At 36.6% G+C, this 21264-nt stretch overlaps 1 protein-coding gene across 4 annotated transcripts in view; it reads right to left on the minus strand.

The window, feature by feature from the left end:
- RGS12 (regulator of G protein signaling 12) overlaps window positions 1-21264 on the minus strand; it is a 211118-nt gene that overhangs the window by 113307 nt on the left and 76547 nt on the right. Inside the window, exon 1 of one of the 4 annotated variants that reach the window (XM_036764418.1) lies at window positions 20931-21133. The exons of the other annotated variants lie outside the window; for them this stretch is intronic. Coding sequence (XP_036620313.1) covers window positions 20931-20984 — 54 coding nt within the window. The 5' untranslated portion in view covers window positions 20985-21133. Of the gene's footprint in view, window positions 1-20930; window positions 21134-21264 lie in introns of those variants that run through there. 4 annotated transcript variants of the gene reach the window in all.

Consider the following 21264-nt stretch of genomic DNA (forward strand, 5'->3'; position numbering starts at 1 on the left):
CTCATTTAAGGAGGATCACAGAAGGCCTACTAGAAAGAAGGTGCCCCTAAATGGTTGACTGCCTTTTCTTCCACATTCTCCCGCTCCTACCTGTAGAATGTTATATCAAGAAAGGACGCCTGCTTGAAAATCTACTGAGAAAAGGAACCTGCCAAAGTGAGAAAGCTTTTTCTGAACTGCAAATCAAATTTGATATCTCTGTAACTCAGGATCATAGATTTAGAAGTGGAAGAGACCTAGTCCAAACCCTTCATTTTACAGGTGAAGAAACTGAGGCCTAAGTAGGGTAAGTGACCTGCCCAAGGCCACACAGACTTCCAAAAGTGGAATTTGAACCTAGATCCAGTGACTCAAGGGTCAATGGACTTTCTACTTGGTTCTGCAGTCTGGGACCAAACAAAACAAGTTTAAAGATAACTATCAACTCCACCCTGCTCCTCCCCTTACAGCAGCACAGCATACTCAGTAACATTTAGGAGAGGCAGTCCAAAAATATGGCAGCAGCAAGAAAAGCTAACCTGGAATTTTTTTTTTAATTTCCATGGATAACCCACAAAATAGATTTTGCACACATAGGAAGCAAGAAAATTGACTACTTTTTAATATTACTCTATATCAGGTGTTAAAAATGAAATTAAATTGGCATTACAAATAAACATGATACAATTTGACAACTATAAATTAGAGACAATGCTTACAAATAAAAACCTAAAATTCCCTGTGTTTAATCTGATACATAAGCAAAATCTGTATTAATAACTTGTTTTAATTTGTCTTGCTTCTCGGAGTCTTACTAAATGCCCATGTCTACATTTTGTACTTATATAGAGGGGGCCAGCCACAAACACAGAACTGCCAGTGAAAAAGCTTCCCATGAAGGGGTATATTTTCTTGCTTACAATTTAAATTCCTTGCACTGAAAAACTACCAAATTAAGTAGATCTAAAATTCCGAGGCAAGGTCTCAAAGTTGGAATATACACTGTTTTCAATATCTGTGTTACAAAGAAATTTAATATCATATATATAAAAATATATTTTTACATATGTGTATATATAGTATGTAAGATTAGACAATCAACTTTCCCCCCAAATGATTCAGCTTTTTAAATTTGATAGTTCAGTTGAAACTTGTCTAGATTTGCCCATGGCAGTAAGTTGAAAGACTAGATTAAACAAGTCCTATGAAGACTTTATTTTAAAATAAATATTTATGAAAGTTTTAAGTGTTTAGTATGAATACAAACTTATGGGATAAAAACAATCTCTACTGAGGTTGATTTTTAAACAATATTAGATTAGAACTTAATGTTTTAAAATGTAGCATATCAATTAATATAATGCATATTTACACACCTTTTTATGTCAAGCTACTGATAAGAATAATATACTTGTGTAGAACATAGGAATTAAAAACATACTTTCACATGCATTATCTCACTGGATAAAATGGATGCTCCCAGAGGCTTCTCAAACCTAATATGTCTAAAGGAGAACTTTCATCCTCTATCAACCTACCCGTCTTCTGATCTTTCTTATTTCCCCCCTCCTTCTCACCACCCAGGGTTCACAATGTTAAGGGTTATCTTCAACTACTCCCACAATGGGTCAGTTGCCAAATCTTGTCATTTCTACATCCACAACATGTCTTGCATGGCTCCTTTCCTCTCTATTGACAGGGCCACCACCCTAGTTCAGGCTCTCATCACCTTTTGCCTGTTTCAAGAGGTGACGGTTGCAAAAGCCTGCTAATTTCTCTTCTTGCCTCAAGTCTCTCTCTACTCCAACTCATCCTCCATAGAGCTACTAAGTGAAGGTCTTACCATGTTACCTCCTCCTCTACACACACACACACACACACACACACACACACACACACACACCCCCTTCAACAAACAACAAAGACTTCCAGTCGCCTCTAGGATCAAACACAAACTCTGCTGTTTGGCTTTTAAAGACCTTCACAACCTGCTCCCAACCCACCTTTCCAGACTCATTATACATACATTACTCCTCTACAATACAGCCACACCAGCCTTCTTATTATTTCTAACACATGATACTCTGTCCCTCACCTCTGTGCCTTTGCACTGGGTGTGTCCCATGCCAGGAATGTCTTCCATCCTCACCTCCACCGCTTAGAATCTTTTGTTTCCTTCTTAATTCAGCTCAAGAGGCCATTTTCTACATCAGTGGTATCAAGCTCAATAAAAATGGGGGCCACTAAACCACACATAAAGGGCCCTGTGGGTCACATATTGACTTAGTTTTAAAATGTAACATTATCAATATTTTATTATATTTTTGTTCATTTTGTTAAATATTTCCCAGTTACATCTTTACGTAGTTTGGACCACATTCAGGAGTGTTGCAGGGGCATGCAGCCCACACATGTTTGACACCTCTGTTCTACATCAAACCTTTTCTGATCCCCCTGTTGTGGCATATAGACTCCTTCTTGGAATGTTTATAGGTACATAAAATAATTTCTTAACAAAGGAAACCAAAAGTTGGTGAAGATAAAAATACAATTCTTTCCCATCCAAACTTATGGGCTTCCTGAAATCCATCCAGAAATCCCTTGGGGTCCATGGATGCCATAATCCCTGAGGGATACTAAGTGCTTACTAAATGTTGATTGTGTTCTGAAAAAAGCAAGAAATTTCAGGGCAGATGACCTGGGTTTGAATGTCAGCTTTGCCCCTCACTGCCTTTGAACATGTCCTTTTAAGATTCTGGACATCATCTGGACCCCATGGTTCCTATCATATTCTTTATTTCCTGTCCTAAACTTTTACATAGGCTTCTACTATATATGTAACTACTATGTTTTCTAGGAAAGGCCCAATTTCAAGAAAAGAAAGTGTCCTTTTAATGAGATTTTACAAAAGGAACAACCTTTGTCATACTACATGTTGGGACTTTGGGTTTGGTATGTTTCCATGAATAAACTAGGAATTCTCAAGGAGAAAAAAAGGCACTATTAAACATAACTGGTTCAAGCCTTCCAAATATTCACAATCATTCAAAATTGCCCCCTCAAGTGATCTCCAAAACTCATTCTCTTTATGCATGTTTCCCTTTTCTCTCCAACCACTCAAGTCCCCAATCTATCCCCAAAAAAATTAATTAAAGAGATTTTGTGCCCCAATCAAATCACATGTCAGCTAGTATTCTGTTTTAGGCACCATACTTTAAGAAGAACATTGACATACTCATGGGCATCCAGTGAAAAACAACCAAGAGAGTGAAAAGATGAGAAATCATACTGTAGGGGTTCAGTTGAAGGGATAAGGGGAACCTGATGATGATTTTTACATCTCTGAAGAACTATCATAGGAAAGAGGAATTGCACTTATTTGTTTGGCCCCAGAGGACAGAAATAGGATCAAAATCCCATACTAAATTCTATGATTATAGAAAGGGAACATTTCAGTAGAATCTAATGAAAAACTCCCTCAAACATGCTGCTTCCATAGGTGTTTGGTTTCCTATCACTGTGGTTGTTAGTTCATCTTTTGTTTTTGAAGAAGACCAGTGACATCACAGGGGAGGTCTTGACTGTCACATGAATTGGAGTTGAGTGAGGCAGAGTTGCCCAAAGTGGTCAGCCTCATTCTCCCTTCCCGAGTCATCGAAGTCTATTGGCAGGACAAAAGTCAAGGCAACTGGTGATGGCTCTGAATGCAGAGGATGACCTCGGTGTCTCTGATATCTGACCAAGCTCTAATGGCTCCACAGCACCTGCTTCAGCTGCCTTCACGGTTGTTGGAACAAAGCGTTCTCATCCACCTACTCTACTTGGGGAAGTCTTCCCATTCTTATAGAAGACATCCCCCTAACTCACCAAAGGGTTTAGCCCATTTGCCAGGACGGTTTTATTAGCATGTGGCTACTGCACATGCTACAGTTTCCTGGAGCTACAGGTGAAAGTTGGGGGAAAGGGTGGACACCAAAGGTATGTTAGATCTCTCTGACAATCTGGTAAAGCCTAAGGATGCCTTTTCAAAAAAGAAAAATAGTTCACTGTCTATGTTTATGATTGAAGGAAATGCTAAATTTGTTAGAAGTTAATGAAGAGACCCCAGGTTAAGAATGCCTTCTCTAGAATAACCTCCTATTTAGACACAGATTTGGATTAAATGGGTTTAGGGGCTCCTACCAATTCTATTCTCTGAATTTGTGTAACTATGAGTCTGTAATACAAGGGGACATACAAAAAATGGAAACAGATTGATTCATTTTGAGGTGAAACGTACATAGTTAGAGGCTAGACTTGTTATTGCTTACAATGAATTATTTCTATGATCTGTGTGGTAGAACAGACAAGTAGATGAAGGAGACAGATTGTATATAGTACTGTACTACAGAGAGTAACAAGCAATAAAGTTGAAAAAGGGAGCGAGTCCAACATCAAAGATAAGGCAAGGACACAGGGAGGGGCAGAGTTAGTATTGCACAATATATAATTGTTACAATAACTTGCAAAGAGAATGACCGAAAAAAATCAAATGTGTTGGGGTCAGATGAGGGACAGATTACATCTCTTTTGGAATTTACAAAATGAAAAGAGATTTATTTTAGGAAGACTTTGTTCAACTGAAACCAAAGAGTTCCTCTAAGTTTAAATAAGCTAAACTGAAAGCAAAGATTTTCTTAAAGTTTAAATAAAATTGAAATAGGATGAGTAGGAGCTACAATGATCAAAATAAGTGTACCTTGAAAAAAAATTCCGTTGGTGTTCTTATCTACCTGGTGGTCTGTAGGTTTTGTAGTGACTGAAACAGGTCTAAGAACTAATACGAATGAGATGAGCTGTAAAGTTACACTTTAAATTTGTGAATAATTACGTAAGTCTCTTTTAGAGATAAGGAATGTAAACAGGTTCTAAATTAACCCCATCTATTTATGAGGAACTGGTACTTTCCAGAGGTACCCAAGTCATGTATGCCTGCACAAAAACAAGCACTGTATTTTCTGAAATTCAGAATCCCCAAAGGTCAATTCTAAACTTTTTAGCAAGTGGTAAACAGTTAACATGAAATGTAGTTCTCCTGGAAACATCTCTCTTTGTATTACAGGGTGCTAAATACCATCTATGGTATACCAGAGAGGGCTAACAAGATTTCTTTCAAACAAAACACTTCTATTCTTTACAAGGCATTCAGATTTTGGAGCCAAATATTGCATGTGAAGTAGAAGTCTAATTCCATAGAAAAAGAATTTAATATATAGCAAGTCTTCAAAATTTTCTTAGCCTCATCAAATTAAGAAATAACTTAGATTTTAAATGGGGGTAGGTAGGTGGCACAGCGGGTAGAGTGCCAGGTCTGGAGTCAGGAGGACCTGAGTTCAAATCTGGCCTCAGTCTTACTAGTTGTGTGATCCTGGGCGAGTCGCTTAATCCTGTGTGACTCAGTTTCTCATCTATAAAATGAGCCGGAGAAGGAAATGGCAAACCACTCCAGTGTTTTTGCCAAGTACAACCCAAATGGGGTCATAGAGAGTCAGATGCGACTAAAATAACTCAACAAGTACAACTAGATTTTAAATGCATGTGTCTTGTGGTCCTGTTTAACTTTTTCATCTCTCCCTTGGTATTCATTATCCAGATTCACTTCTTCTGCATAACACTAGGCACTATGGAACTTACAGAGATTTTGTTAGATAGAAGTGTGGGGTATTACAAAAAGAATGCTAGGCCTACCAAAGTACAGAGTGCACAAAAGACTTATATAGACTGAATTACAAAATGCTGTGTGAGGAAATAAAGAACAAATGAATGCTGTTAATTCACAGCTTTTAATGCTATACCAGTCTAACTATAAAACAAATAATTTACAGAACCCCAAAAATTAATAACAAAATTCATTTGGACAGGTAAAAAAACGTAAAATATGAAGGGAAATAATAATAATAAAAAGTAAAAATGAAACTATTATAAAGCAACGACTATCAAAACCATTTGGTATTAGTTAAAAAGGAGAGCAGATCAATGAAATCAGACCAGACAATGGAGAATCAGAAATAACAGAACTCACTAATCCAGTGCTTGATAAACCATAAAACATAAATCACTTGGGAAACAACTCCCTGAATAATAAGAACTGCTGGGAAAACTAGAAAATAGTCTGCCAGAAATTAGGCTTAGACCAACATCTTACACCATACTCCACAAATTCAAAATGGATTCGAGAACTGAATATTAAAACTCATATCATAAAAAAAGTTAGAAGAGAAGCAGCTCATATATCTCTTTCACAACGCAGGAAGATAAATACACACACACACACACATATTCTTAAGCAAACAAGGGATAGAGGAAATTACAAACAATAAAACAGAAAATTTTGACTACAGTAAATTGAAAAATCTCTGCACAAGCAAAGCTAATTACATCTAGGACAAGAAGGTAAGCAGTTGAATGACTAAAAAAAAATCTTTATCAAATTTCTTGGATAAGGGTTTGTCCTCAAGATTTATAGACAATATCTCTGCCAGTCACTAGCAAGAAGACCATAGGTAAGTCATTTATCTTTCTGACCTTCAGTTTCTTCACCTGTCAAAATATGTTAACAATGTACTACCTATTTTACAGGGCTTTTATGTGGGCAAAATGATATGTTTGTAAAACAATTTCTCAACTCAAAAATGTTAGACAAAGGTAAACTATTTTCTTCTAAGTCATATAGCAGTAAACCTTTTGAGTGTATTGACTTTGCATATATTTTGTATTCATATATAAATGCACGCACACATACAGGTATGTGTGTGTGTGTGTTGCTTCTCCCAATAGAATATAAACTCTTTCAGGGCAGGACCTGCTTTGTTTTTATCTTTGTATTATTAGAGACTAATAAGGATTCTGGCACATGGTTGGCTATAATAAATATTTATTGATTGACTGGTTAAAAAAAAAGACATAGACAACTAACCTTTATATATAAGACCAAAAGCCATCCCTACCCCCTCAAAAAAAGTGGTCAAAGGTTATGAACAAACAAATCTCAAAAGAAGAATTTAAAACTATTAAGAACCATATGAAAGAATGTTGCAAATTAATACTAATAAGATAAATGCAAATTAAAACAACCTTGAGGTTTCACCTCACACCTAGCAAACTGACAAAGATGAAGAAGGATGAGAACACAGTCAATGTTAAAAGGGTTGTGAGAAGACAGGCACATTAGTGTCTAGGCACAGAGCTCCACTGTTGATAGAGCTATGCAGTAGTATGACCATTGTGGAAGACAATTTGGAATTATGCAACTAAAATAACAAAAACGTCTGCATCCTTTGACCTAAAGATTGTACTACTGCTCATATACTCACCCCACCCCACTCAGGAGACCAGTGATAAGAACAAAGTTCTCATATACAACAAAATAATCCTAGTAGTACGCTAAAAAAAAAAAAAGTAGATGCCCATCAGGTAGGGAATAGCTAAACAAATTATGTACATGAATGTAAGAGAATATGTCTGTGCTACAAGAAACAATGAATGTGATGAATAAGTATGAAATGGCATGTGAACTGATACAAAGTAAAGTAAGCAGAGCTGAAGAAATAATATACACTGACCAAACAATGCAAATGGAAAGAACCACCATAAGATAGTCAAAAAGTGAGTGTTTGCAAAATTACAAATGATAAGTGTGGCTCCCAAGAAGAGATATGAGAAGATACCTCCCCTCACTCCTTTGGAGTAGTAAGAGGTAGGGGGACCTGGAACATTGAATATATTTTTTCTTGACAATTTTTTTCTCTTCCTTCTACTTTTTTTTAAAGAAATATTCTTATTTTTATGGAATGACTATTGAAGAGGGAGAAAGAGAAAATGTTGAATATATTTTTCTTAACAATTTTTTTCTCTTCCTTTTTTTAAAAAGAAATAGTCTTATTTTTATAGAATGACTATTGAAGGGGGGAAATTTAGGCAATGTAAAAGCAAAAGATATCAATAAAAATTTGTCTTAAGAATTTTTTTTTAAAGAAAGTGCTAGACCTAGAATACAAATGAACAGATTCAAATCCTGGCTCTGCCCATTATGAGTTTCATGTGTAAAATGAGAGAGCTGGAAAAAAGCATCTCTGAGAAGTTCCTTCTAGCTCAAGTATTCTAGAAATTCTTGTCTTCATTCCCATGTAGAATCTGCAGAAGAACATGTATTCTCAGCATGTTTCAATTCAATTCAATAAACATTTATTCATTTCTACCATATGGAAGGCACCACGCTTTAATTAATGAATTAATTTTTTCATATATTAAAATGAAAAGCATTAACAGTAGTTTAGTCCAACTCACTGTTTTACTGCTAATCTTTTAAGTTAATTGACAAGCATTTATTACATACCTCATAAGTGCCAGGCCCTGTGTTCAATGAAGTGGGTACGTATGCAAAAATATGAAATGTTCTCTGCACTGATTTGTCAAGGTGCCCACTTTCTACCGGGAGAGACGTGTAGAAAACATACATATATAAAAAATACAAGGTATTTGTATTTAAACCGTTATAAATCATGGAAAGTTAAAACATGGAAAGAAAACTATAGGCCAATATTATTAATAAACGCTGACTCAAAAATTTTAAACAAAATGCTATCAAATAGACTACAGAAATTTCTCTAAAAAATCATTCATTATGATCACGTGGGATTTAATTCAGGGAAGCAAGGATGATTCAACTTTAGGAAAACAACCAACATAATTAATCCTACCAAAAACAAGGTAGCAGTTGGGGGGAATCAGGAAAGGCTGCATGGAGAAATATTAGTGTGTCACTTCAGTACACTACTGGAAAGAGAGAATGAGAACTATTTGGTTACATAACATGGATAGCGGTAATAATAGTATTAACAGCAGCAGCTCATACCTATATAGTGCTTTAAGATTTACAAAATGCTCTCTACATCTCATTTTCTCTTTAAATTAACCCTCAGAGATAAGTGCTATTTTTCACCCCTATTTATAGATGAAGAAATCAAGGCAGAATGAAGCTAAGCAACGTGCTTGGTATCACACAGCTAGTAAGTAGCTGTGATTTGAACTCAGAGTCTAATTCCAAGTCCAGTGCTTAATCACTGCACCACCTAGCTGCCTCCTAGAGAGGAGTAATAGTCCAACGTGACCAGTTTTTAAAAATAAGGGAGGGGGGTAGAGACAAATGTTGAAAAATATATAATAATTTAATAAACATCCATCTTGCTTTATGACTTCTATGGCCTAGTAGCAAAATTAAACTGAGAGGCAAGAGATCTGAGCTATAAGTCTAATTTGCTTTGCTTCAAACTTATCTACTTGCTGCATGATCTTGGGCAAGTCACTCTCTGAGCTTCAGTTTTATCACCTACTCAATGAGGTTAGAATGGATGAGGTTAGACTAGATGAACTCTAAGGTCCATTCCAGTTCTGATAGTCTGTGATTCTGTGAAATACCTTTGAGACCTCTACAGGTAAAGAGATACACATACTATAGGCAAAGTGAAAACAGGGGGAGGGAGGGCTTTCAAAAAATAGTCAGAGAATTTTAGAGCTAGGGATCAGATGAGATCATATAAACGTGCTTTGGGGGAAAACTTATACTGCAAACACTATTCAGATATATAACAAATATTGACTAATATTATTAAAATAAAAATGTTGTAACCTGTATACTGTTTTGTAATTTTATTATTAATATAATAAATACTGAAATCAAGAAACTACAGTGTTTTCCATGGTCCCAAGTGGTTCCCTGTCACCAAAGTCCATTTTTGAAAATACCAACATTTTCCCCATGATGCCACACAGGTATCAGTCACGAAAGGCCATGATCTCAGAAGAATCAAAATTAGGAATTCCGAAAGCAACTGTAAGACATGGTGGGTATCAATTATCTTCAGCACATTACCAACAATGTCCTGTGCATAAGAAGTGACTTAAAAGATATCATTAAGGCTATAATACAATTGGAAAAGAAGATGAGCTAATGAAGAAGCACTTGGTAGTCATAAAGTACTAAAAGACACAAAGGAAGGTCTCTGGTGCTTTGGGTAGATATTCTGTGAAGGATTTATAGAAGTGTATAAGATGTGAGTGGTTTGAAAATACCCATGCTGATGAGAAGATACACTTACCTAATTACAAAATAAATATTTATTGAGTAATTGAGAGAGGCATTAAGAAAAATTAACTGCACAGATTAATTTGGGGAGGCTGTGTGGTACAGTGGGAAGAATGCCGCGTTTAAAATCAGATGACCTACACTGAAACCTGGCTCCATCTACTACCTGTGTGGCTTTGGGCAAGTTACCTAACTCCTCTAGGCCTCAGTTTCCTCAAACCTAAACCAATGAGGTTGGATAAGATGATCATGAAGGTCCTTTTCAGCTCTAAATCAATGAATCAGGCAGGAAAAAACAGTTTTCAAAAACATATTTTAGTATCTATGATATATTGGAAGGTAAGTGAGTTGACACTATGGGAGAAACAAGTTTTAAAAGCTGGTAAAATTATAAGGTATGTAAAGAGGCAGTTCTCCAAAATCAACTTCAGTAAGATTTTGGTCAATATATGGACCTCATATTGCAACTGGAAATGGAAAAAAAATGATTATATGTTTGAGAAATAAGCCAATGAGGCAAGGCTAAAATTAGCTCAGCTTGGTTAGTCCAATACACGGAAGACTAAAAGAAGGAACTTAGCCAACAATAAGGCATATACAAGTCAAAGCGTAAAGATAAAGCACCTATTTTTTCTACAGATTATATAACAGGACTTAGGAGAGATTTAGGCAGGATTCTTATTTCTGACTACAAGGATTATTAGTGGTTGGAATGTGTTCTAGCTCTCAAAGGTTAATCCTTCCATCTGATCTTCTTTTAATTCTATCCTGCTTCCTTTCTATGAAGATCCTATCCTCTCTCCAGTACCTTTAATTTCCACTTCTCTTGTGGCTTCAAACTACTTGAGTCTTTTCAAATTGAAAAACAAAAATCCAATCTCTGTCTATCATAGTACCATTAGGCTACTTTTCATTTGTAAATACTTCATGTTTATGTTTCTACTGACAACTACTATTTCCTCCCTACTCATTCCCTACTTTTCTGTAATCTAGTATCCATCCTTACCACACCAATGAAACTACTGACACTCTTCCTTCTAGCCAAATATGACTATCTTGTCTGTTTTGAACTTTCTTAATTTTTTGCATTGCAATCTCTTCATTAGCATCTATATATTCTCTTGGCTCTCCTCCTATCTTGCTGACTATTACTTCTCTGCATTAGTTGTTTTCCTTCTTCGTAATTCCCATTAACTATGGGTGTTGTCCAATGCTTAGTTACTGACCCTCTGCTTTTCTTCAACACTCACCCACTCATAGTAAAAGAAAGTTCCAACTGTATGTAGATAACTCTCAAATCTACAGCCAGTTCAAAAATATAAATCAGTTACCTAATGTATACAGAACATTGTACTGCATTCAATCTTGGCTTCCCACCAGGCCAATATTTTCAATTACTATAGAATGCCTCCACTTCAAAGCCACTCTGGAACTGAAACTTCATATGTCTGAAACCAAACCCATTCCACTGCTTCACAACTTCCTTATTTTTGTCAACAGCATATCACTCTCCCAGTTCCCTACACTTAAAACTTTGGAGTCATTTTCAACTTCTCTCTTTCCTTTTCAACCAAATTCCTGCCAATTCCTCTTCTATGGCATCTATTTAATTGTTCCTTCCCCTCAAATTCCAATGCCACCACTCTAGCCTGGGTCTTCATCCCTTTATGTACAGGTTATTGCAATAATCTGCCCTCTCTAGAAATTATCCTTTGCATAGATGCTAAAAAAAAAAAACTTTTGAAAATCCCATTTGCATCAAGGTACTTCCTTGTTTAAGACAGACAGCATGTTACAGTGAAAAGGATACTGGACTTAGAGTCAGGTAATCTGGGTATGAATTCTGACTGTGACATTTTAACTGTGTTACTAAGGACAGATCACTTCACCCCTCTGAGGTTCAACTTCCTTATCTGTAAAATGAGGATAAAACTTCACATCTACCTCACAGGAATGTTGTCAGGAAAGTGTTTAGTAAATCCTGAAGCATTACATAGCTCTATTAATAATATTACTATTAATAATAACAGCGATCATAATGATGATCACAACCCAGTGGCTCTTAACGCTTTTATCAAGGTTACACCCCCTTGATCAAAATCTCAGATTATATCATAAAGCAACAATCACTGAAAATAACTGGTCTGGTTTTAAAAGCAGAAAATCAGATGAGAGGAACAGCCCCAATAAAGATGGATCAGAAATAACTGAACTCAAGAATTCAGTGATTAATAAGTCTAAAAACATAAAATAAAGAAGAATTCCTATTTGATAAGAATTGCTATGCAAACTGGTAAGAAACATGTTGGGTATAAGAAGAAAGCAGCATATTACAAATGATGACATGTGTGGCTGCAAAAGGAGGCAGAATACACACATTAGGTTTAGATAAACATTTTACACCATACACCACACAATGAACTAAAAATGGATGACATTTATTCTCAAGCTTCTTCAAGGAAGAGGCCAAAGATGATAGAACCCAAGTTCTGAACTGGCCTAAGGTTGGGGAGAGAGGGCAGACATTTCTTCTGGCTCAGGAAGCCAAACCCCTCAGTGCAGACATCTCACAACCCACCAGGCTGCTTACAGCCCAGGGAATACAGGCCCATGTGGTGAGAAAGGGCATCCCTTCAGGTGAGGGGCAAGTAAGTAAAAGGAAAGAAAAACATGTTCTCTTCCCCTGCTAGAAGTTCATTCAGTCCCAAGAACAAAATTATGCCCTCCTCATTCTTTCAAACTTTCTTAAGATCTGAAGTCTGGGAATTGGGTACCTCAGGGATATCCAGCCTCTGTAGGGTCCTGGCTGTCCCTGGGAGCAGAAAATACTTTTTCCCCCAGCCTAAAAGCACCCTGCAGCTTCCTAGCTCCTCATGCCCACAAGTGGTGGGTCAAAGGTGGGAGAAAGCTAGGGAGAAGCAGTAGGTAGAAAAGAAAATACTCAGGGTGGAGTCAAGAAGAACTGGGTGTATCAAGAGAAGCATAATACTTCCTAGCTGTGTGACCCGGGGCAAATCATTTAACAGTTTCTTCACCGGTAAAACGAGGGGGCTGAATTAACTCTAAGGTCCCTTTTTGTTCTAAATTTACGTTCCTAGGACCCTAAGTGCGAATGAGTCAGCCCCCTACTGGAGGCTCATGCCTTCCTGGGAATGGCTATGCTTCCTCCATCCCTGGGACTTTGCTTTCCCTGGAAGCTCTGCCTTCCCAAGATGCTCAAACTTTCCTAGAGATGGGGAGAGGTGAAGCCTGGGAGAAGGAGCTACCTAGAAGGGCTCTTCTCCCTACTTGGCCTAGTGTTCAGAGTCATGAAATCAAGAGCAAATGCTCTGGAAGGAGCAGTGCCCATGCCCTTCATTTCAGCAATCTGGCTGAGTGTTGGATTAGAAGTCAAGGGAACTAAGTTCTAATTGCTATTGACTTTGAGTCTGTTTTCTCCTCTGCAAAATGAGAAAATTGGACCAAATGCCCTCTAAGTTCCCTTTCAGCTCCAACGGTCTGTGAGTCCAGGGGATCTGAGCTCCATTCAACTCAACCTCAGTGTAGTACCAATTTCAGTACAAGCTGAATGACCATTCTTTTGTAACCATGGGAAAATCACCTCTTATCTCTGGGGTCTTCTTTCTTCTTCTGTAAAATCAATTTTGACTATAAGATGCCTAAGGGTTCTTTCAGTACTATCATGAAATATTGAGTTTTTTATTTTGCTTTGGGGTGATGAGAGAGGTTTATCTCAATCCTGTTTTGAGGCCACTCCCTCAAAGTACCTGTTTACTACTGAAGTTATGCCTATACTCCCATGTAGCAGTAATCAGGCTTCATTCAAGCCACGTACAAAGAAACAACTAATTATTTTTGATAAGTAGGTGTTAGGTGCTAGGTACATGAATTTCTATTTATAGCTTTGCCCAGTAAAATGCAAACTTCTTGAGGGCAGGACTGTTTGGGGGTGTTTTTTTTTTCCTTTTCTCTATCTGTTCATCCCTGGCACCTGGCACAGTGCTTTGAACATAGCAGGTGCTTAATAAACACTTGCTGAAGTAGCTAGTCTCATGTGCTTTGTATCCAACAAACTCAATCTCATCTCTGGGTTATTACATATTCTACTCTCTTGCCTGAATACTCTACCATGTCCTCTTTACCAAGTTCATCTTCCTCACTTCCTTTAAAATCCAGCTCAAAATTGACCTCCTATAGGAGGGGCCTTTTAAGACTCTTCCACCCTGCAACAATCCATTAGCATTTTATGTACTCAGTGGTCCTAGGCTAATTAACACTTCTAGGAAGACGTCCCTCCACCTCCACCTCCACCTCCACCTCCACCTTCACCCCAATGATCACATTTAGCCTCTGTTCTCAAGTCTACCCACCCCTCATTTAATGCTTGTGATTACATTCTTTCTTGCTCATCAATTTCCATTTGTTCAGTCTCTTCCCAGTCAGATCTCTCCTAGACATTATATTTCTATTAGGATAGCATAAGAGCACATTGCTGACTCATCCCTGTTGTCTTACCACATCTTCCTCATTCTGAACTTGTGGCATTGGATTTTTTTTTAAACTGACTATAAGATTTTACATTATCCCTACTAAATATAATATTGTTAGATTCAAAACATTTTTCCAGTCTGAGTCTGATCTCTACATCCCAATTCTGCATCCCAACAATTAGCTGTTACTCCTATACCTAATCATACTCAAATTTGATAGGAATGTGTTTTCAATAAAGCCTCTGATTAAAAGAACAGAACAAGCAAGAGAGATGAGCCCTAGGCATTCATTAGGCACCCTCCAGGTGGACATCAATTCATAAATCAACACTCACTGGATAAGGTCTTTCAATTCAACTATCCCATTTGCTCCATCTTTTCCACAAGGATATCATGAAATAATTTGCCAAATGCCATGTACACTATTTTCACAGTAAGGGTTCTTAATCTGGGATCTGTAATTTGTTTTAAAAATATATATTTTTGATAGCTGTATTTCAATATACTTGATTTCCTTTGTAATTCTACATATTTTTTATTCATTTAGGAACATTATTCTGAGAAGAGTTTACAGGTTTCACCAGACTGTCATGTGTCCATGACACAAAAAAAGTCAAGAACTCCTGGTCTATAGCATTTCCCTAATCTCCCAGTCAAGTAATTCTGTCAAAAATGGGTAATTTGTTGATAATAACATGTTCTTAGTTAATCCTTCTCAGGATGATAGGATTTAGAGTCGGAAAGGATCATAAAAATCATCAAATTCAACACCCTCATTTGGAACTGAGGAACTTGTGAGTAAGGCTTCCATTTCTAAGTGCTTTCAAACCTTTCAGTCAATATAATCTGTTTTAGTTGCCCATTAATGTCATGAAACACAATGGTCTGTAGTCTCTGGAATGCACATCACATTTATCTACATGTCTATAATACTTTAAGGTTTACAGCTGGTTTTCCTTTCAACAATACTGGTAGGCAAGTGGAACTGCTCTTATTTTAAAGAAAAGGAAACTTGAGATGTAGAGAAGTAGGGTGACTCGTGCTTGGTCACACATGTACAGCAGAGAACTCCTGCCCTACCTGGAATTTAAAGCCAGGCCTCGTGACCCCAAGTCCACCGCCATTCCTGTCACACCAAGAGCCTTCATCCCATTTCGAAAATCAGAACAATATTTGTTCCAATCGCCTGCAGTAGAGAATCATCTTGGTTGTCCTCTTCTGGACACTTTCTGGTTTGCAAACATCCTGCACAAATTATTATACCCTAGGTATTCTGGTATATCTGGACACCATAAAATGAAACGATGAAGAACTTATTTCTCTTCACTCATCATTCTCAATTTCCATCACCAAATATCACAACTATTGATGCTTTGCACAGTAACCTTGGAGTTGATCGATAATATTAGTAACCATTTAAATCTCAGTGCAGTAGCATCCCCTTACCACCGAACTGCCAATGAAGATTTCAAAACAGGACACGGACGTATGAGATTTCACTAGATATTTCCATTCATTTATTCAGTAAACATTTAGTTTCTAGCCATGAGCAAAGCACAATGCTTTCACTATTAAAGGAGCCATCTGATGAGACAGTTGGTAAGCTTTATCTTCCTAGCACATCTATCTACCTTTGTATAATATAATCAGGCTTTTTTAAAAATTTAGCTAAAGATGTACTATTTTCTGTCCCTTTAACAGCACACAAAAGTCAAAACAAGTCAGAGCTGTAGGAAGCTTCTATGTTTGCCTTTCTTTTTGATCAGCAAGGATTTTATTTTAGGAGACAGATCTTAAGAGTTAAGAGATCTGGATTCTAATATTGGCTTTGCTAAAAAAAAAAAAAAAAAGGTGTGTGATTGGACTGGTCACAACCTCTTTCTGTACCTCATTTTCATCCATTTATAAACAGAGAGTGCTGAACTAGGAGACCTCTAATACTAACATTCAATAAGTCTATGATTCCATCAAGAGATGTAAGTCATAAGATTTAGACTCTACAAATAAGTTGGGAAGGGAACTTAAGTCATGTACAAACCACAAAATGGTTAAGTTCCCTTACTTAGTTCCAAGTAGACCTAAGAGCAGTGGTGGAATATAAGAAGCTAACTACATATACTATAAGTTTTATTGTCAACAATCTGGATTGCACCCTAAATAATCTGCAGTGACCATGGGACTTAAGGTGCTTCAAATGAAAAATGTTTTTTAAACAATCAAATAATGATCTCAGAACTGAAAAAAAAAGATTCTTCATTTAACTACTATTGTGCTCTAATGTTTTAAACCTCAGAAGAAGGCTGCTAGCACATGAGATAGCTCCTCTGTGCAGGAATTCTGGAAGGCCATGGACAAGAACACTGTTGGAGGGGCCGTTGCACAGAGACCATAGGTCCATCCAAGCAACAAGGTCTACCAGATATCAAAATAAAAGCCAAGGAAAGAAATGTCAAGAAAGAAACTAATTTTCAGTATCTTCATGAAATTTGCTTAAGTGAATAAGCCTTGAAAGGGAAAGAAAGATGACCTTGGCCACAAATCTTCCTAAGGTACAAGATCTGATTGATCAACAAGAAAAAGAATGAATAGAAAGATCATAGGATCATAGAACCAGACCCGGTGGAGGCGGGGTGGGGAGAAGACCTTGGAGGCCATTTAGTCCAAACTCCTAATTTTATAGTCTAGGGAAATGAGACAAGGAATTTGTCCAAGGACACACAGGTTCTAAGCATCAGAAGCAGAATTTGAACCCAGATGGAAATTGCTCTGTAAAATCTCATTTGCAACTCTGCAAGAGTTATCAATTTACTCAATTGCTACATCCTAGGATTCCAATTAGCCCAGGAAAAGTCTTGATCTGGACTTAACAAGAAATATTCCACTTGGCCAAGACATAATGAATATACTAAGAGAAGGTCGTCATTAGGCAAAATGGTTTTTACTTCAGACTACTTCAACCCATTATAGTATCAAGCTCACCAGCAGAAAACTAAAAGACCACAGGCCTTCAAACTATTGGGTATAAACAACAGAATCCACATTTCTAGAGTTGCGCCTGAAGGGCGATGAGGGGCTTTCTTCTCCTCAATCCTGCAAGGGAGGTAGTGTGTGTATTGTCATCTTTCTCTTCCTCATGATCTGGGGCAGCTCAAATAGCACTGACTCAGGAGTTAGAGATTTGAATACCGACTCTGCCCCCTGTGACTGGGGGAAGAGTCACTTCAAGCTCTTCTGAGCCTGTTTCCTTATGTATAAAATGGGGTAGGGGCGGGAGTGAGTTTGACTCTAGATTTCTGACCCTAGGAGTCATTTTACAAGAGAGAGGAAACTGAGCATAACACTGGGCACACAGGAGATGCTTCGTAAATGATTTTCAAGTTGGAGTCTCAAAATGGTAAAGTATCTTGTCTATGGTGATTAAATCTGTCTCCTTAACTCCAAATACAATATTCTTTGCTCTAAACTGTACTATCATATTTAAAACAAAACAAAACATAAAATTAAGCAGTTGCCTAAATAGCTTAACTGAAGACAGGACAAATACTAGTTTAAACTAAATAAAAGATATAATTTCCATAAGGGCAATTTTAAAAGTAGTCCTTTCTGGATAATTCACATCTTCATGTTCTATTATTTTGTTACTGATATTGAAGAAAATAGAATCTAATTGTGCCAAGATTTTAATAGAACTGATCATTTGGCACTGGCATGCATGAATATAAATTCTAAAAATTTACCTAAATTGGATCTTACTTAAAATTAGAGAAAAGCCTGGCCAATTTGTTTGGTCCTATCACCTCCAGAATCAAACATAAAACCCTCTGTTTGGCACTCAAAGCCCTTTGTATCTTTCCAGTCTTATTACACCTTAGGGAGTCTCCACATAACTCTGCAAACCAGGGACAACATTGGCCTTCCTGCTGCTCCTTAAACAAGACACCCCATCTCTGAATTCCCAGCATTTTCTCAGGTAGTAACCCATGCACAAGATACTCTCCCTCTTCATCTCTGCATCCTGGCTTCCTTCAAGTCCCAGCTACAACCCCACCTTCGACAGGGTTGTAGCTTTCCAATTCCCCTCACCTCTAATACCTTTCCTCTGCTGGTGATCTCCTGTTTCTCCTGTGTATAGCTTATTCCATGTAACTGTTTGTTTGTTGTCTCTCCCATTAGACTGTGAGCTCCCTGGGAGCAGGAACTTTCTTACCTTTGTTTATATTCTCCAGAGTTTAGCACAGTGCTTGGCACATAGCAGATGCTTAATAAATGTTAACTGACTGACCAGGTACATAAGACATCAAAGACAATCTAATAAGCTTTATTGGCTGAAATCCTAAAGGACATCTAGTTATTTTTTAGGGAGGAGGGCTGAATATCTGATTTCATTAGTATAGGGAACTAAGCAGATGAGGAATCTTCCTCTACCCCATCTCTGCAATGTAAAGTCTTAGGGAGTTACCTAGAACACTAAGGTTAAGTGACTTTCTCAGGGTCACACAGTCAGTTTGTGTCGGAGAACTCTTGAACGTTCCTCGCTTTGGAAGGGGATCTCTAACCATTTCATCATACTGCCTTTGCTACAAATGTCTCCTTTATACCTCTTTAATTATATTGGGAAAACACTACTGGAATGACTAAAGAGTCCTCCATTTTAAGATGAGGAAGGCAATTTTAAAGAAACAGCTTCTCATACAACATGTTACAAATACAGGACTGGCACCAATCAATTGCTCAGATGGGTTCATTGAGTTAAACACTACCTACGATCCAAAGTCTAGACAGAAATGATTGTGACAGATTGAAGTCATGCGACTGTCTTCAGATGAGTCATTGTAATATTTCCTATTATTTGAGCTATGTCGTACAGCTATTATTTTATTGGCATCCTATTGGCCAGATTTTTCTAAATCTCTACAAAATGTTAACATACACCAACACATTTGGGGGCAAATGTTAATGCAGGGTTTCAAATAACATTTATCTCGTCATCTGCAAAATGTAATTAATTTTTTTATTCACCCTAATTGTATACGATAAGGAAATGCTTTCTTTGTAAATATAAATAGCTTACACAATTAGGCAATGTAAGGGGTATAATGCAGCCAAATTTTATTACCAAAAATAAAGTTTACAGGGAACACAGTAATACTACAAATAAACTAACAGAAAGATATCTCTTAACATAGCAGAACACAATAAAAACTATCAATCAAAATTTTACGTAACATTCTTTTTTTTTAACATATGCTCTGCATCAGTAAAAGCAAATGCTTTTTGTCTTTTTTGATCAGTTTTATTAGTAAATGGTTTTCAAAATAATTTCTTTTAAGCATTTTTAAATGCTTACTTATTCCATGCAAATACAATTTGGACCTATCCTAAAACTATTCATACGCATTACCTTCTTTCTTTTCAAAAAGGCTGTGATTCAATTTTCATGTATCCAACACCCAAACCAGTTAAATATAAAATGTTCAAACTGCCTTTTTCACACTTCCTACAGGAGATTTTATACAGAGAGTAGGACAAGTATCAAGATACAATTATTCCCAGTAGAGACAGAATTTATGACTTCTACACCATTTATTTTAGTGATTAATGAATATATTTTCTACAGGATTAAAATTTATCTTTCCCTCATCGATTACATTTCATTCACATTAAAATAGAAAAACATAAGAGAAAAATGAATATAATTTTGGTTCAAATAACTAAAATTCCCTTTTCAAAATCACATATTCTGAAAAATAATTCCATAAGCACATATAAAAATCAATCATTATTCATATCTTGTAAATTATGTGATCTACACAACAACAATCAGAAAATCAAATTCTAAAATGAAAGACAATTAGGTTTTAATTCCTAAAAGTCAAGATATAGTCTACTCAACCTCTTGAACTATTATGTAATATTATTTCATTTCAAAGAATAATCTGTAGGAAAAAGAAATAGAATAAGAAAAGAAAGAAAACATGGTATGTGCTGTACCACAAGCCTAGGTTTATAATTTTAACAATATGGGTTAGAGACCAGTGAATATTATGTTCTGTTAATAAGTACAAGTATAAGAAACCCCAGAATAATTCTCAACATTCAATGCTCTGTCCAGATCACTTCTGTACACTGTTTCTTATTTGAGTTAAATTTTCTATAAAACCATTTACAAGTTTGAAAATAAATTTTAAAAAGATAGTTATAAGCATTTGTTAATTTTAAAATATTACTTGTAATGCTGTAAGAGCAAACAAGTAATATATCATAACCCAATAAAGTATTTTCCAAGTTTCCTTTTAACAATGATGCTTAGCTAATATAAAGTAATCCAAATCGCTTACCTGTTCATCACAAGAAGGCTGAGTTTCATCTGATAACTCTTTTTCTAAATTCATCTTAAGGAGAGGAGACTTTCCTTGCTACACCAGACACCCAGATTTAAATTATACCATTTAACACCACACCATGCCTGTACATGTCAGAAAAGTTTAAAGACATTTCATACGAAGTTCCATTTTACTCCCTTTTCGTTACCCATGGCAACAGAATGAAGCAGTGGTTCGTCGGAGATTCAGATTAGATCTCAATTACCGCTCACAAAGAGAGAGATCAGTTTACATAAATCATGCTGTGATATCATTTTTTAAGTATTTCCTTTAACAAATCTGAAGAATA

This window comes from Trichosurus vulpecula, chromosome 6 (assembly GCF_011100635.1).
Source record: "Trichosurus vulpecula isolate mTriVul1 chromosome 6, mTriVul1.pri, whole genome shotgun sequence".
Classification (NCBI taxonomy): domain Eukaryota; kingdom Metazoa; phylum Chordata; class Mammalia; order Diprotodontia; family Phalangeridae; genus Trichosurus; species Trichosurus vulpecula.